Consider the following 16985-nt stretch of genomic DNA (forward strand, 5'->3'; position numbering starts at 1 on the left):
ATATGAAAAATGTAAATTGTGCCCAGTATCCTGTAAAAGAAACAAAATGGGCTTACAAAAAGCCCAGAAACCCCCATGCCAGGCACTTCCAATAAACAGAAGTTGTTCCAAAACTCTCATTCAGCCTGTCAATATGACTGCTAACCAATAAGCAGAAACAATATGCATATGCATCCACAGCAGGTCACTTCAAGCATAACAGTCCACCCTTAAGACTCAAAAACAATATTAAAGTTTTATGATTGCGTGCTATTTTTAAATAGGTGCAGCTCAACATCAATTTCTAAACCCAGGTTAAAAAAGTCTTTTAAACTTGGTAAGTGCCACTGCAGACCCTAATGTTCATGTGAATTATGGCTTAATTATATAACCTCCAGCAATAAGGGTGGTTGCTTTTAACTGTTACTCTAGAAAATCTTTTGCTGCTCCCATCCTATTTGCTAAAGTCTACTTAAATGAAGCTAAATCCTTAAACTGGAATTACAGCTTTATTCTTTGATAATTCAGACTAATAGTAAATTGTGCCAGTAGCATGATGACTGTGTGAAATACCAATGAACACCCATTTAAAGGTAATTACCAAAAATACCAGATGATCACGTTCCTTAGCTATCTTCTCCACCAGCCCAACAACGTTTGCTAGATAGTGATGGGCTGTGACTTCTTTTTCCATTGCTTCCTCCAGCTGCAGTTGCAAAAGACCTATTTTCTTCTTTAATCGTCTATAAAAGAAAAGGGAGAATCTTTGGATTGGGAATTAGTAAAGGCCTTAAAGAGCTTGTATCACATGTGCAAATCAACATGTACAAGTCTCAAACAATCATACATACTGTTAAAAATGCACTGGCTCCAATTTTTGGGGCTGCTTTTTCTTTACGATATGTTATCTGAATAACAACAGTAACAATGATTCAAAAGAACAGTATGTGCAATGGCTACAAGCTCATATTCCTTAATATATAGAAAAACATTGTCTTTTTAAAATACTGTGAACTCCTTTCTGAGCAACCAGGTGCATGAGAAGATCTATAAATAGTGTAAGTCTTATCCTTATCTAACTGCAAATAGTGTATGCCTGCTCATATTATTTTCAGATAAGTACACCTAATGATTAATTGCTATAGCTAACTACTAACTACTCAAAGATATATTCTTAATAGTGTCTTATCCTTACACTGTGTATATAGTGTATGTCTGCTCATCTTATTTTCAGATAAGTACACCTAATAATCAATTGCTATAGCTAATTGCTACTTACTAAATTAAAGATATATTCCTAGTTTGAACATAGACACAGAAAAGTGAGCGTGAAAACAGACAAAGGTTAGCAAAACGTGACAACCAGGCCTCTAGACATGACAAAAATATGTTTAGGTAACGTGGGCTTTTTTTTTTTGCACTAGGTAGAAGATACACATTATGGGAAGTTAGACAATATTTTTACAGATAATTCTGTTGGTTTTAGAAATAGAAGTATTTCTGTACAAGTGAAACTTTGGTAAGACCTGTTTGTCTTTTGAGTCATCTGCATCTCAGTTTCCAGGATCTTCTTGTCAGCCATGAAGTTATTTTTCTCTAAGAGCAGTTTCTTGTTTTCAGTTTGCAGTAATGCTATCTTTCCCATTACAGCTTCCACCTCACAGCGCTTCTTCTCCTGCTCCTGCTGTAAACAGCTGCAAAAACCAACAGTGTAGAACAGGTATCATGTACAGATCTGTAGATCACTAAAATGCTAAGTTACAGTAAGATACCCACGTTGAAGTTATGAAATAAGATACACTGAGAATGCTCAATGTTCATTGGTGACAACAGAGAGGTGTTACAATCTCAGATCAAATTATTCAAGTAATTCCTTCTGACTGCGCTTTATTTAAATTATAAGAATACATGGTCCAGATATAATTCCCTTGTGTTTCTTTTCAAATCAATTATTATCAATGCCAAAATACAAGGTCTGAGGCCTTCTCAAGATGGCACTGTACCATGAAACACTAACCTATCCAAAGGCTCAAAAGCATACAAATTTATGGAATGTCTTCACAGAAACATTACTCTGCAGATTATGCTGCACTTTTGAGTTGTGATGTTTCATGTCATTTCCATATTGTAACAACTGCAGAAACTTCTAGAACTTCTAGTTCAGAATTTCAGGATTCTTTAGACATGTTCCAAAGATGGGAACGCAAGAATGAGAACATTTTATATATAGTACTGATAGAAGCAGATTTGACAAAAATGGCATTTTTAGCGCCTCCTCTTCGACGACTCAAAATGGTACAACCAGCAGTAGGTACTCTTGGTGAAAACACTTCTACCAATATTTCTAGAACTGTCATTTAAAAACTAAGACAGCATTTTATAAATACTTCTTTCCCTTTCTCTGTGCTTTGGTAGTTACCTTCCTGGATTACCAGCATAAGTTTCCACTGGCCTCCTACCTGCAGAGTATTACGTGTGCAGCCCTGGCCATGTGCATGCTTTGCACCAATGTTTCTCCATATGTGCACCATATGCAACTCATACCTTTTTAAATCATTCACCACAGCCAAGTGCTCCTCTGCTGTTATTCTGCTATCCAGTTTGGCTTTCAGCTCTTCACCTGTAGAACATAAAACTTCTAGCTGCTTCTGGTACTTCGTTATTTCTTCCTCTTGACTCTTTTTCTTATCTTCTAAGATTACTATTTGTTTGGCCAACTCTGAAGCTTTTGGAAGGAAGAAAAAAAAGTCAACTGTGTGTAGCAGAACTAGGTCAACCACAGAGTGAAACTTCAACAAAGCCATTAGTACCTTCATTCCGAGTTATTTAAAACATTATGTAGCAGAGCATTTGTCAGTTTGTGTTTTAACAGGTTGGACTTGACTTTTTGCTGTCTCAAGCAACTTGTTTTGGAAAAGTGCAGAAATTTCAAGAGTACTTCTTTTCAAGGCTATAAGCTCATTGAAATGCTGTTTTACTCTGAAAAATTCTGATTCAGTTTAAAGTGCTCTTCAATTATGAAAATTACTGTATTGCTGTTTAACAGTTCTCCTCACTTTTTCAGAAGAAATAAGTCAAAATGGAGTCTTTTTTATAGTGTCAATTGGTGATAACGACCTAATGATTTTTTTTAAGTATCAGCTGACATCCAGAACTTGATCTCCTATAACGTTACCTATGTTCAAGGACACTTTTTAGGCATATATAAAGTTGCAAAAAATCTTCCAGTCAACCAAAACACTGTCAAGCTGGCCAAAACAAAAAATGACAACAGAAAACAAACAAAAACTCTACAAAAATCAAAACCTGCAGTACCACCTTTAGTGTAGTTCTGATGACTAGCAAGTCAAGCACTTTTACCTTCTTGAACATGCTGTCTGTGACTATCTTTTGCTTTAGCTTGTTGAATTTTGAGTTGCTCCATCAACACTCCATTTTCTTCCAAGACCAGCTTGGCCTGAGTTTGCAGCAGCTGCCTGCAATGATAACTGGCTTGTAAATAAAATGTTACTCAGAAGATATGTCAGAAGAACAAACACAACTGATTTTCAACAGTGTAAACATACAAAATCGTATTTGAACCTCCTTAAAAAAACAGATTAAAATCCTTATTGAAAGCAATATCAGGACCTGAGGTAACCAAATCTATGCAGATACTAATACCTGTATGTGGCAAGCACATTTCTCTCCCTCTCAGGATTTTTCATAGAGGTGCACAGAGAGAAATGAAAGAGAAAACAATTTCTATTTCTGCTCCTTATTTTTCCTATGTGGAATGTGTTTGGACAATTGTTTACCTGTAGTGAGTGCTTGATTGGATTCTGGTGAGGATTGTTTGAGCCTGATGGCCAATCCAACCCACCTATGGCTGGATTCGAGAGAGAGGGTCATGAATTGTGTTAAGAGTCAGAGAAAGTAGTATGTCGTTTTAGTATCCTCCTTTTATATAGCATATTAATGTATTTTAGCATGGTTGTAATAAAGAAATAATTCAGCCTTCTGAATTGAGTCAGACATCATAATGACACATTGCAATGCTCTTTTGCATTAGTGGAAAACTGATGTCATTGGCACACTGTAAAGGTATGTAACCTGCAATATCTAGGATGGATTTACATGGCCTTCGAGTGCAAAACTCCACATTCATATGTAATCTTTACTCCACAATTATTCCAGGCATTGCAGATCAGCTTTGTAATAACATGGCAGTCGTGATGCTATTAATTCCTCAGAAAAAAAATGTTTGAAGATAAAACAAATTTTCCTTAAGATCTGTAATTTTACAAGTTTGTATGAAATAAGCAAAACAATTTTTAACTTCGAAATTAATTTTTAGTAATGTAACTTGCCATTCTGTAGGGGTAACAAAGTTATTTAATTGCTCATGCAAATCCTCGTTCTCCTTCACCAACTCTTCAACTCGTGCTTTAAAATTCTTCATATCCTCCTGGAAGACAAAGGATTTCATATAAAAATTTTTATAATCATTTTGCTTTAATTTTTACATTAGGGAAAATTTTTATAAGTACACATATTTAGGTGCCTTCTAGTTCTTTTCATAATAGAATATTGTCTCACTACTCACTCATCTCTAATTCAGGTGTGCATATTTTATTTCTAAATTGTTTCATTAATCTAGTCATATTTGATTAAAAATAATCCTGATATTGTGCCACATTTTTGCAAGTTGTAGACCCTTACAAGATAGGTTTAAAAAGCTGAATTCTGGAAATTACTGGACGATACTATCCATTTTCAGTAGGCGTGACATGGGTTTGAACATGGTAAAACAACACAGTGAATGTACAGTAATATAAAAAAACCCTTGCTGCTTTCTGCTTATTTTATGGCTGAATTTTTTGAAGGAAATACATTTGTACTCTAAAACAAGTATCTATTTTTCAAAGATTCAGTGACAAAAAATACTTCTAAAAAGCAAAAAGAGTACCCATTCTTTTCATACCTAGAAGTAGGTATTCTTCTACCACAAAACCCACAAGCAAGAGCACTGAATTCCCATCATGAATGAGAAAAATTCTTTCTACCACTGACTAGTTAATGGCTCACTCTGTTTTCAGAGCACATTGTGCATATCTCAGTGTAGTGCATGCTCCTCAATGTGAACAGGCTGAAAAAACAAACAAGCCAATGCATGGAAAAGTAAAACAAAGTCACTTTAAATTTTTGGCAGAGAACATCATTGGCAAATCCCTTTAAAAAATTCAGTCACTTATTTCTGCTTTGGTGTGTATTTTTTCTAAATGGTAACCTGCCTCATGTTCAAGAATAAAATCTTCCTTTTCTCTTATTCTATCTTCATATGCCAAGAGAAGAGGTGACAAATACTTCATATCCAACTGAAAATGAAAAAATAAATACATGTAAATTAATTACAAGCCATAATTTCATCTCTGTCTTTTACTTTAGTTAATCTACTTGGCTAGAGATTATTAGTTTTGAAAGCTGTTACAGGGGTTTCATGTACGACTTGCAGACTAAAGTGCAAAACTTATACAAGCACACAGACCATCATATGCAGAATGATGCTGCAGAAACACTTCACAGTACTGTATTAGGAGCAAGCTTTGGAAAAGAGAAGACCTCATGCTTTCCTTGCATCTTTCTTCTAAAAAGCAGCTTTAACTTATCACTATATGTAACACAGCAGAATACGGATGCAAATGAATACAAAACAAGAGTCAAACACTATAGCATTTACTACTGCAAGAATAAATTATCCCAGATTCATTAGTAAGTGGGAAAGGAATTTTTACACTCTCAAATCTGCATCTTTAAGACTAAATACATACGTATGTGATTACTGGCTATTTTGGCTAAAAAGACAGAGCAGGAGAATTTTCCCATTCTGTATCATTCTGTACAGTTCTCAGTAACAGTGAGGAAGGAAACTATAAGATTAGTATTTCAAGGAGAAATTGTTTTTACATATTACAAATGCATTCCCTTTCACAAACTATTTGCCTTCCCCTTGTCAGAAATTCATGGGCTGCTACTGGATCCATGACCATTCCAATAATCAGAAATATTCGGTTTTCTTGTAGCATAATCGCAAAAAAAGTAACAGCAAAAGATTACCAATTCAGAGTAACAATCAAGCAATAGACCTTGAAAGACTTTGAAGCAAACTATATGCTGGACAATTCTAAGTGAAGTTGGCATTTATGAGTCTCAGAGTAACAATACTTTTCAATAGTTCAAAGTTGGGGACTATGTGCAGTTTGTAGCTTACTGTACATTCAACTGGAACTGCACACATTCATGATAAAGTTCTGCCATACATATTTTTCTGCAACAAAAGAAATGTTTATAATATTCTATTATTAGGTCATAGTTCAGCAGAGTAAGAGCTGAACACTTTGATTCCAGCAAAGAAATTCTACTTCTTTGCTTAGAGAGGAAGGAACAGTTAAGTGCAAATATTATTTGACTTACCAGCCATGGTGGTGGTGGTCCTTCCATGGGGAAGCTTTTCAGCTTTGCATTCTAGAATAGATATTTTAAAAGATACCGACATTCATTCCTGCTTTTTGAAGCACCAGCAACTGTCCACTGCAGTCACAATTATCACCCCAAACAAGCTTATGTTTTCATTACATGTGTTGCATATGTAACACACACCCAGTAAAACTGAAAATTCAGTATCTTAGTGATACAAAATAATACTGAATTCTTAATATTAGACTTAATGATAAAGACTTATTTTAAATTTCAGAAAAAACCTGTGCAATTTTTAGACTTGATGGCAAATCTGGAGAAAACAGTCATAAAAACTCAAAAGATTAAATAACAGACGCCAGACATTTCAGTAGAAACTGTCTTGATAACCAAGTCTCACCTCTTCTTGGGACAATGACCTGAATTTAGTTTGATAGCGACTTAATTCCACATTTAAACGATGGACCACCATTTTCAAAGCATCATTTTCATCTACCAGTTCTTGTGCTTGTTGTCTGAGAGACAGTAATTCTGTTGCCTCCTCTAATTAAAACAAACATGCAATAAGAAAGTTCCATTAAAATTCAAGAAATGTTCACAACAATTTAGTAATTGTAATGAAAAAAAATTAAATAAGCTAGAATAATAACTAATAACTTCTCTCAAAACACTGCTATGGAAAAATCCCATGAAAAACTACTAGTAAAAAATCCATTACATTTCAAACAACAAGTAATTATTAACAAGTAATAAACAATTAAGTAATTTTTTTTATCATGTACATATTGCTTGACAAAAAGGAAATTTCTACAAATGTAGAAACACTGTTTGGAAACTACTTCTGCATACATACTTGTCTAAATCAGTGACTTGAAACCTGCTGCTAGAGGAAAAGGTTGCAAGAAATTAGAAAAATTGAAACAAGATAACTACAGAATAGCTTATATGCTTCTTCCACCTTCTCTAGGTGAGTTCTCTGCAGCTTCTTTAAGCCTTTTGTTTTCTTCTTCTAGTCTCTTCAGCTTTAATTGCTGTTCTTCGATGAGCTGCTTTGTTCCCTCATATTGCTGGACCACAGCTTGGTATGCCTTGCTCAGAGACCAGTTTTCGTGTTGTAGTTCTCTGAACTTTTCTTTGCTTCTATTTCCCCATACTTGCCTTGCCCGGACAGACACATCTGTAATGCCACAGAACAAGGTATTTAAATGGCATCCAGACTGGAACAGGAGTTTCAGCAAATTACAATCCATTTTTTCTAATATTAACATTATATATGAGTCCCACTTTATAAGATCTAAGTCAGCTCATGACTCCCAAAAGGTAAGACCAGAAACAACATAAAAAAGCGGATTTGGAAAGAGAGCTGTGGAGTGGCTGCAAGTTCCCATCTTTTCTCTCAGACACTAAAAACATTCCTTCTTTTAATGGAAAAGATAGTGTCAGCAGATCTCTCTCTTTCAAACATCAGTGACTGGAGAGGTGAAACTAAAATGTCCACTGCAATAAGCAAAGTCTTTGTGCCCTGCATGGACTAGTCAGTATTCTTGATCCCTGCAAATTTTAATCACCCATACAATGAAAACTTTGCATTCCTTCCCACTGAACATCTTCAGTGTTACTGAATAGAAGTTACTGAACAATTCTTACAAAAGTAAACTTCTAGATTATCTGCAAAACTGTGTATATAGTGCTGCATCAAAAAAACTGATTTTCATATACACATGCATATTAATAAAGTGAAAATGTCTAGCAAAGTCACAGAAAAATCCAAAGTACCTGGGGATGGTGGGGGTTTCTCATGTATCAGATTTTCAGCTACTAATTTTTCCTCCTAGCAGAGAAATAAAAAAAGAGATAATCTGCTTTAACAGCATCACTGCTGACGAACTTAAGAAATAAAACTTCTGAAGGCATTTCTTTTGTATCAACTACATTGAAGATTGATTTCACTTTTGATAATACACATCTTACCATCTACTCATCTAGATATCATTTAATCAATTATCACTGCCATCAGTCACTTAAAAAACCTAAAAACTCACTAATATCTTTAGTAGTCAGAAACGTACCATTCTCAAAACAGTTTTTTTTACAGCTGACATAAAAGTCTCAAACACAAAGCTTCTTGACAAAACAGGAAAGGTATTCTTCCCACTTGTTAGTTTGTAGAGTAAGACTTTGGACTAATCAATTATGTCAGGTATCAGCAAATCAATTCAAATGTAACATGTTTTTCAGAGTTGATGAACTTTGTTCTTGCTTTACTGGAAAAAATACAGAAGTATTTGTATGTTTTGAGAAGGTTCTTTCACCAGGAAAGAATTACAGGGTCATTTATGCTAATGTATTTACTTGAGGCGAAGGTAATGTAGAGACTTTCTCCATGTTTTTAAACAGCAGTGAAGTTTTGTAAGGATGTGCTGTCATGTAATTTAACACACCATTGATGATACTGTGCGACACCAATGACTAAATGAGACAAAACTCATGAACAATTTCAAAGAAAAAGATATGTGGTTAAGAACCTGTAGAAAAGAAGCTATGATAACAATGGAAGAACTAACTATTTTCATAAACCATCTTCTGGCAAGTTGATCTGAGAAACTAAATTTTTAGGTATTCCTTTTCAAGCTTAAGAAAGCAGTCAGATCAGCTCAAAAAGAAAACTATACAAAAATGCAGTAAAGTCATTTCAGAATTTGTATATTAACAGTATAAGCTATCTCTTGCTATAGCATGTTGTCTCTCATTCTCAGTTTCTTTCTTTCACATGAGGAATAACAGATGACATACTATAAAAAAACTCAACAACTTTTGTATGGCCCATTTACCTACATAGTTGCATTTTTTAAAAAGGAATGATTAGCCATTCCTGTACTCCAAAAGGAAAATATTCCATTGTGGCAATAAATTGGTTTTCTTTTAAGTGACTGCAAACCTATCAGCTTTTTATGACACCCTATTTTCTAAAATGCATAAATCAACCTTTATAAAAGTCTTACCTTTACATTCAAGCCAAGATTTTGGTCTTCTGTTAAAGAAAAACAGATCTTTCAGTCAATTAGAAAAAAAAATTATTTTAAGTCCATAAGCTGTAAGGGCTCATAAGGATATGTATGCACACATGTAATAAATGCAAGGGAGTCCTTCCCAAACCATAGATGCTTTCAAGACCTGCAGCACTTACTGTGTAGAAGAGGGATTAGAAACAGTGCATATATTCTACCTTTTTTCAGTTTAATGCCTTCACTTCCCAAATGGTTATATCAAAGTAACCCTTCCTTCTGAATATTGTTCTCTATGAAATAGAGAAATAAACAGAGTCCACTGAAAGAATACTGAAAAAATTCCTGGGATCCAACATTAATAAAAGTCAGAAAGATACAATTTTTTGCAAATTCACTCAGTTTTGTTTCTTCTTTCCTATCCACTAGCTACAGAGTGCAACCATCTGTAGGAGATAAGAAAAATCTTACATAATAAGGGCTTGACAAGCCTCTGCTCACTTCTATTCATTTCTGTCACTTCAGCTCACCAGAAAGCACTCTGGGAAAGCCTCAGCTAAGGGGATGACAGAAAACAAGTCACATAACCTAAAAACCAAGTCATGTAAACAGAAAACGAGTAATATAACTGGTGTGTGATCACCTCTTGTTTGGGATTCTGATGGGTCAAGGGGACATGTGGACACTGAGTGATCAAAAAGGTGATTGTGTGAAAGAACATGCAAACAGCAACACCTGCAGTGGCAGGTAGACAATGCATTTTTGTTCTGTTTCAGGAGAATGGAAACAGGTAAGAATTTACTCTCTGAATGCACCATAAAAAGGTCTGGTTTTTTGCAAGAAACCATCTTCCTTTGCAACTGCTATGGGGAGTCCATGTTTTTCCATTCATCATTGCTACAACCATCCTCTGTAAAAACTGTGTTGTCCAGCTCTGAAACTAATTCTTATTTCCCTTTTCCTGATTTGAAAATAACAGACAAGACAATTATGCAAGAAAACTGCTATTACCACTAGATTGGTCTTACTCTATTGTTATAACTTTTATGTCCACAAGATTCTATTGTTTTAAGAAAATAGCCTTAGAAAATAAGGACACATCCAGCAACAACCCAAATGTCCCTAATCTAACAAAAACTATTTCCTGAAAAAAACCTATTTGTGAAGCTTAAAAATTCAGTGCTTAGGTTGATAGCCTGAGACTGATTATCATGTTTTCTTCTCTATTCTGAAAAAACAACAGGACACCAATAATGATACAATTTTTGTAGAAGGTATAAACAACACTACTACCATGCCATTTAAGTATTAAAAAACTCAACAAGTTTTCAGTACTGTTTTTCAGACATGGCATTTTTTCATACCAATAAAATAACTGACTAAAATTGTTTTCCTCTATCTCTAGCTTTTTTTTTTTTAACATTGCTAGTTTCTACAGCTTCTACATTCTTCCATTTTGTTTTGTTTTGTTTTGTTTTGTTTTTTTCTGAAGACAGTAGCACTCCAAAAGGTTCCAGATTACAAACCTGACTGCTTCTGGCACCTGTACCAACAAAAGCATAGTAGAGAATGACTGTACTTTACAAGACAAGAGTTCACAAAACCTTCACCCCACACCCTCATTTTACCGTGGCTGACAGTTCATTCCACAGTGAATAGAGACTAATCTTCCCTCTTTATGCAGGTTTTAAATTTTCTGTAACTATTAGAAATCGTGAAGTATTTACTAGTATTTCTTTAACTGCCCTTTTAAAAGGAGTATAATATTACAATATAGTATTATGTTTATTTTATTAATTTTTTTCCCAATGGTATTAAAAGGTATGGATGGCATTTTGACTAAGTTTACTTACCTTCTATTTGCACACTTGACTTATCCACCACCACCTCACACTCTGTTTCATGGGAAGAAACCTCTTTCTTGTCAGCATTAGGAATAGGAGATGGAAACTCCTCCTATGTAAAAATAAGACAAACCTCTCTAAATCATGAGATCACTCTTAAAATAGCCCACTGATAGTACCTTGATATCTGTATGACAGATTTAGTGTATTAATATCTCAGTCTCGTTCAGAATTGCTGACTAGTATTTTAAAATAGTAAAATATAAGATTTGTTTCTTCTCTTGCTTTCTTGGGAGGACTTTGTGGGGTTTTTTGTGTTGCTGTTGTTTCGGGCTCTATGTAAATAAAATTGAAACCTTACAATGACCAACGGGAGGCTAGCAAGTATGAAGTGATTAGTTCAAGTATTCTCTGTCACCTTATTTGGTTACAAAAGTCCATGAAATTATTCTCTTTTGCTTGTTTGCTGGGGTGTACATGACCTTGATTATCAACCATTTATCTACTGTATCACTGCTGTGAGGGATTAATGAACCATTGTTAACATTCTCTTTGCTGGTTTTCCCACTGATCACACAAAATGTTTCACATATTTTACTCATTCCCTCTCACCTTTTTTTTTATTTCTTCCCCTTCTCTCCTCTTAATGTCTCTTCACCTTGGGGTGTTTTATGGATTCTTTCACGTTTTGGGATTTGTGGTTTACACTCTAAGACTGATCGTTCTACTTTACTAGTGCTGGGTTTTTTCTGAAGAAACATTTTTTAAGAGATCTTTTATTGCCTTTTTCCTACTCAGGTACTTCTTCCTGTTAAATTTTTGTCTCATTTTTGATTTAACTTTAAATGTGCCTTAGGAGTGTTAAGTTCATTATTGGCTAAGACAATCCAAAACATACAAAAATTCCCTGGTCTTCAAGAAAAGGTTCAATTATTTTGTTTGATTCAAAATCTTCCCATTTCTGTATAGGTCTGTGCTCATTAGCACAATAGTGAACCATTAACTAAGCTTTCACCATGTATCAGTGCTTTTAACAAACCACCTACTATGTTAGTGCCATGCTCAATATAAATTAGTGGACATTTTACAAGACTATGCATGATAATTATATACAATATAATTATGCATGATAATTATGTACAATACCAATGTACTCCTAATAACCAGAGAGAAAGAGTCTGTGACAACCAACAAACCTACCTAACTCATGTAAATGAATCACAAAAATTAGCATGCAAAATAAATATTGAATACATGTCTAAAGACAAGAAGAGAATGCAAAGCATCTGAAATATTGACGTGCATTAATATATTAAAACATGGTAAAGGAACAAATGCGTTTAAAAATCTTACCTTTTTAGTTTTGCAGGGAACAGCATAAATAGCATTGGTGCTAAAGCTTCCTTCCCCTTTCTCATTACTCTTAGAGCTGGACTCTGCCTCTTTATCAGCATCTGAAAGATATGTATCCATGTCCTCTTCTTCACCATAACTGCCCGTTACTTCCAGGGACTGTAGAGACCTGTCACAACCATCAAGTCTCCAGTCAGAGCTGCAAAAAGCAATTTAATGCCTGTTTCAGCAGTGCCTACTCTTCAAAATAATTCAACACTAGCAAAGCAGAACCATCAGTCTTAAAATATACACAAATCCAGAGAGTCAGACAGACATCTAAGCCTCTGTTAGCTGCAAACAAAGAATGTAGTTGTCTTGCTTTTGAGACAAATTTCAGGAGAAAACACCCTGGAATGAGCATTTCCTCTAAAGAGAAGGTGTCTCTATAGGACATGTGAAAGCACGACGTGAGCCACTGCTATTTGCAAGGTGAAAAGAAGGAAGGTTTATTTTCTGACTCCAGCTTTCTACTTTTCCAAAGGTGACAGTGGACTGGAGAGTGAATGTGCCACCGCTCCAAAGGCATTGGACAAACTACTAGTACATCACGTTTCTCCACCCCTATGAAGAAATGCAAATCAATAGGTTGCTTACAGAAAGTTGTGTGAGAAAATTTTCGAACAGAATGTAAACTCAGAAGGCTTTAGAAAATCTTAAGAACCAGGGCAACAAGAAGGGGCTTCAATAACTCCCTTTCCTTCTGCCAATGATAGAAATGGATAACAGGGGGTGAAAGTGAAAAAAACCTGTTTATTAAAAAAAAAAAAATGAGGATACCTGCAAGGCACAGAACCAGAAAAAAAAAAAAAAAAAAAAAGCTAAATGTTGAAACTGTGGAACCTCACCCCCCCAGAATCCCCTCAGCAGCCTCGGCTGCCTGCACGTGCCCCTGGCTGCAGTTACGCCTGCAGCCAGCAGGGGCGCTGCTGGCTCCCGGCCGGCCGCGTGGGTGCGATGATTCCTCCACGGCCGCAGGGGGCGCTGTGGCTCCGCGCCTTCGGCCGGACAATGGCGGGCGCAGCCGGCACACGGGGATGGAGACGGCGCCGCCATCGCAAACTCGCAGGGGCAGCCGGCCACGGTGCCCGCTCCGGACGGCAAAGGGGCTGCAGCAGGAAACCGCAGAGCAGCAAGCCGGAACAGCACGGCGGGCTCCCCTGGGACAGCAAGCAAGAGGCAGCACAAACTCTGCAGCTGTAGATGGACTTTTTACCACCTGGAGGGGAAGGGCAAAACAGCTTCTCCTCAAAAAAGCAGGAAAAACCGCGGAGCCACAGCTGAGGCACTGCAGAGGGGGCTGGCAGCAGCAGCCCAGCTCCCAGAGACGGCAGAGGGACCACCCGGGATTGCTGCCTGGAGCTGGCTGCTCCCTGGGCCTGGGCTGTGCAGAGGTCCTGGCAGGCACACACTGGCCCTGGGCTTCCCGAGGGCAGAGCAGCAAGAGGCCAAGCCAGCAAGCTCAGTCACACTGCCAAACCATCATAAAAAAACCCCAAAGAAACCAGCCAAACAAAAAACCCAAACCAACCAAACAAACAAAAAAAAACCAAAAATACTTAGGGAAAGGGAAGGGAAAAGAGGGGAAAAGAGGAAGACGAAGACGAAGACGAAGACGAAGACGAAGAGGAAGAGGAAGAGGAAGAGGAAGAGGAAGAGGAAGAGGAAGAGGAAAGCCCAACCTAACAACTAACTAACCAAAAAAACAACAATAACAAAAAAAAAAAACACCACAACCCAAAAAGCAGCAGGCAAAACCCACAGAAACAGCAAGATCCTTGGTCAGTGTGTCCACTGGAATGAGCCCATGCCCCTCACCCCACCCCAAATTCCCTCCAGACACCCTAGCTTGGCTCCCATTCTTCACAAAAGTCCAGAGGCAGGAAGGACGGGGGCTGAAGCAGGAGTAGCAACCACCCTGGGCACAAACTAAACCAAACAGATCAAAAACCCAAAATGGTATGGGATAATAAACCACCTCCAGGACAGTGTCTATGTGTATACTCTAAAATAGACAATTAACACTAGTACTACCCTTTCATCTCTATCTTAAAATGTCAGACTAGAGATAGAAGGTTCCTAATTCTACCAAAATGACAGTTTGAAATAATCATTTTAGCAAAAAGGGAATATCTTCCATGTACTTCAAGTGATTCCTCAGTCCATCACATTCTGTAAAATTGATCATAATTGACAAAAATAGTATATGATTTTGCTTATGACTGTTGTACAAACAAAATCTGCCTCTCTGAAGATTGTATATGTGACATCACTTTACAAGAAATGGAATAAGGATTGTTAGACACTTCAGACTGAATTTATGATATGGTAAGAAAAAAGTAAGTATCTGTAACAGCAGGAATTTGCTGTCACTCTTTGGTAAAGTTGATCATTGAGAGATTCTATTTCTAATTAAGGTATCAAATCAGAAAGCATACACTACCCTGTTCTGAGCTCTGTGACTGTTGCATATGGTTCAAAACATTCTTGTTCCAAGAAGGTGGAATCACTTTCAGAAAGGGATCTCTGCCGAGGCTGAGGAATAGCAACAGTGCGCCCTGTTAGTGTTGTTGCAAGGATTGCTGCTGCTAGAGCAGACCTGGAAGAAAACAAAACAGAGCAATGAAGCAATACTGAGGCTTTCTCTGTGCTCCACATTTGATACCTTTTACTTTGCAAAATGGCTTTGCTACTTAATCAAAGCAAAATGTTCGCAGTTAACAAGCATAAATATCACTGAATGCTATGGGACTGGTTATAAACTGGTTATAAACCTCCCAAAGTAAAGCACAAAACAGCTTGCTATTGTAGTGCAGCTATCCAAGAGTAAGGTGCAGTATCTACTGGTTTTCCCAAATCACATCCGTGATAATCTTGGAATATACCGAGCTACTTTCCCAAAATTCACATCAATAATTTACAGTATTTAGCATTCACTTTAGCCATAACAATACTTCCTTGTGTTGTGTTGAAAAGGTTTTCCATGTCCTGCTATTTTGTCTCCATTATTCCCTACTCTAAACCTTTTACTGATGATTCTGAAGTTGTTAATAAATCTTGGCACACTGCAAACCAGGACAAGCAAACAGAAGTGCCTATTTGTGTGATGCTGTGGAATACGGAGAAGGGTATGATGAAAAGGAAAAATAATATCTCTTCCAGAATGTTGCAACTAAGACAAATGAATTGAAATGCTCAAAACTGTAAAATGAATGACAAGAACTTGAGGCCAAAAAGAAAGAAGAAATTAGCTAGAATTAAGTAGGAATGTGACAGACACTAAAAAGGCCATGGAAAACAACTAGAATGTAGAGAAAGCATAGAATAAGAACTGTAAGAAACTACAACTTAAAAATAAGTTGCATTTTTCCAATCCAGCATGGCGCTACATGTCAGTTTTTTAAGTCCTTGGTATGGTAGCAAGGTTTAATTCATGTTTTTCTAATGAGCCAACACTTCCTGATTTACAGCACTCGTGCTGCTGCAGTCCTACACTCTACTGTAGTAGCCAAATTAAAAATTCCACTAACTTTAAATAGTTAATTCGTCTTTAATTGACTCAGATAAGTGACATGTTCATAACAGTTACTGTCCTGAAGATTTACCATGCTTAGGAGTGGGGAAAAAAGTTCAGAATGTGAAACTGCCCCCCCACCAAAAATATATTCTTTTTATGTAAAGTTTTGTAAATATTGTAAAGACATGCAATTCTTCTAATCAGATTTTTATAGTATGCTACAATATCTGATGAAACAACAAAAATATATAAAAAAAGAAAAAAATAATTCAAAAAAATCCCCAAAACCAACACATACCTGGGCCTTTCTGGAGAAGGGTTTGGACTACGAGGGGGAGGGGTGCGGGGAACTGCAGGTTTAGGAGCTATGGTAGCAGCAGGGACCAGGCCATGAGCTATATGTTTCTAAATGATTTAAAATAAAATTAGTTGACTTTAAGCATTACAATGAGAAAAAACACAGAACTGAATGTGCACAGAAACTAACAATGCAAAATAATACAAAAAGGTGAACGATTACATGCAATTAATGTAAACAGAGACTTGAAATGGCATTTCATTCCCCTTAAAATCAGAACACCATGTAAAGCTGGCAAGTTCATTTAACATTTATGAACAGCTGCTCTTGAAGGTTAGAAATGTAATTTACATGAGACCCATTAATGTACATTTTCTATCCATTATATCACAATTTGCAAAACCAGAATTGTAACTTACTCATATTTTTCCTATAGATATACAAGAAAATTGGACTAGAAAATAACTTTTTTCAAAGTATCGGAATGCTGCTTC

At 36.4% G+C, this 16985-nt stretch overlaps 1 protein-coding gene and 1 long non-coding RNA gene across 11 annotated transcripts in view; one reads left to right on the top strand and one right to left on the bottom strand.

The window, feature by feature from the left end:
• LOC146766391 (uncharacterized) overlaps nt 1-16985 on the top strand; it is a 138748-nt gene that overhangs the window by 56356 nt on the left and 65407 nt on the right. Inside the window, exon 2 of the long non-coding RNA XR_014957740.1 lies at nt 12714-15015. This is a non-coding gene — a long non-coding RNA (uncharacterized LOC146766391). The remainder of the gene's footprint in view (nt 1-12713; nt 15016-16985) is intronic.
• LOC144247054 (centrosomal protein of 89 kDa-like) overlaps nt 1-16985 on the bottom strand; it is a 34297-nt gene that overhangs the window by 15943 nt on the left and 1369 nt on the right. For 4 of the 10 annotated variants that reach the window (XR_014957735.1, XM_085589188.1, XM_085589183.1 and 1 more), the window contains exons 2-16: nt 16492-16598; nt 15120-15275; nt 12638-12836; nt 11294-11396; nt 9438-9466; nt 8212-8266; nt 7394-7612; nt 6836-6978; nt 6433-6483; nt 5253-5336; nt 4325-4426; nt 3340-3451; nt 2524-2704; nt 1506-1673; nt 581-722 (exon numbers count right to left, since the gene is read on the bottom strand). Coding sequence is in view for 9 of the 10 variants with exons in the window: in XM_085589188.1 (XP_085445314.1) it covers nt 581-722; nt 1506-1673; nt 2524-2704; nt 3340-3451; nt 4325-4426; nt 5253-5336; nt 6433-6483; nt 6836-6978; nt 7394-7612; nt 8212-8266; nt 9438-9466; nt 11294-11396; nt 12638-12836; nt 15120-15275; nt 16492-16598 (1851 nt within the window). In the remaining variant the exon portion in view is untranslated. The remainder of the gene's footprint in view (nt 1-580; nt 723-1505; nt 1674-2523; nt 2705-3339; nt 3452-4324; nt 4427-5252; nt 5337-6432; nt 6484-6835; nt 6979-7393; nt 7613-8211; nt 8267-9437; nt 9467-11293; nt 11397-12637; nt 12837-15119; nt 15276-16491; nt 16599-16985) is intronic. The other 6 variants (XM_085589189.1, XM_085589185.1, XM_085589186.1 and 3 more) reach the window with 5 other exon arrangements.

Source organism: Lonchura striata, chromosome 11, assembly GCF_050655825.1.
Source record: "Lonchura striata isolate lonStrDom1 chromosome 11, ASM5065582v1, whole genome shotgun sequence".
Lineage (NCBI taxonomy): Eukaryota > Metazoa > Chordata > Aves > Passeriformes > Estrildidae > Lonchura > Lonchura striata.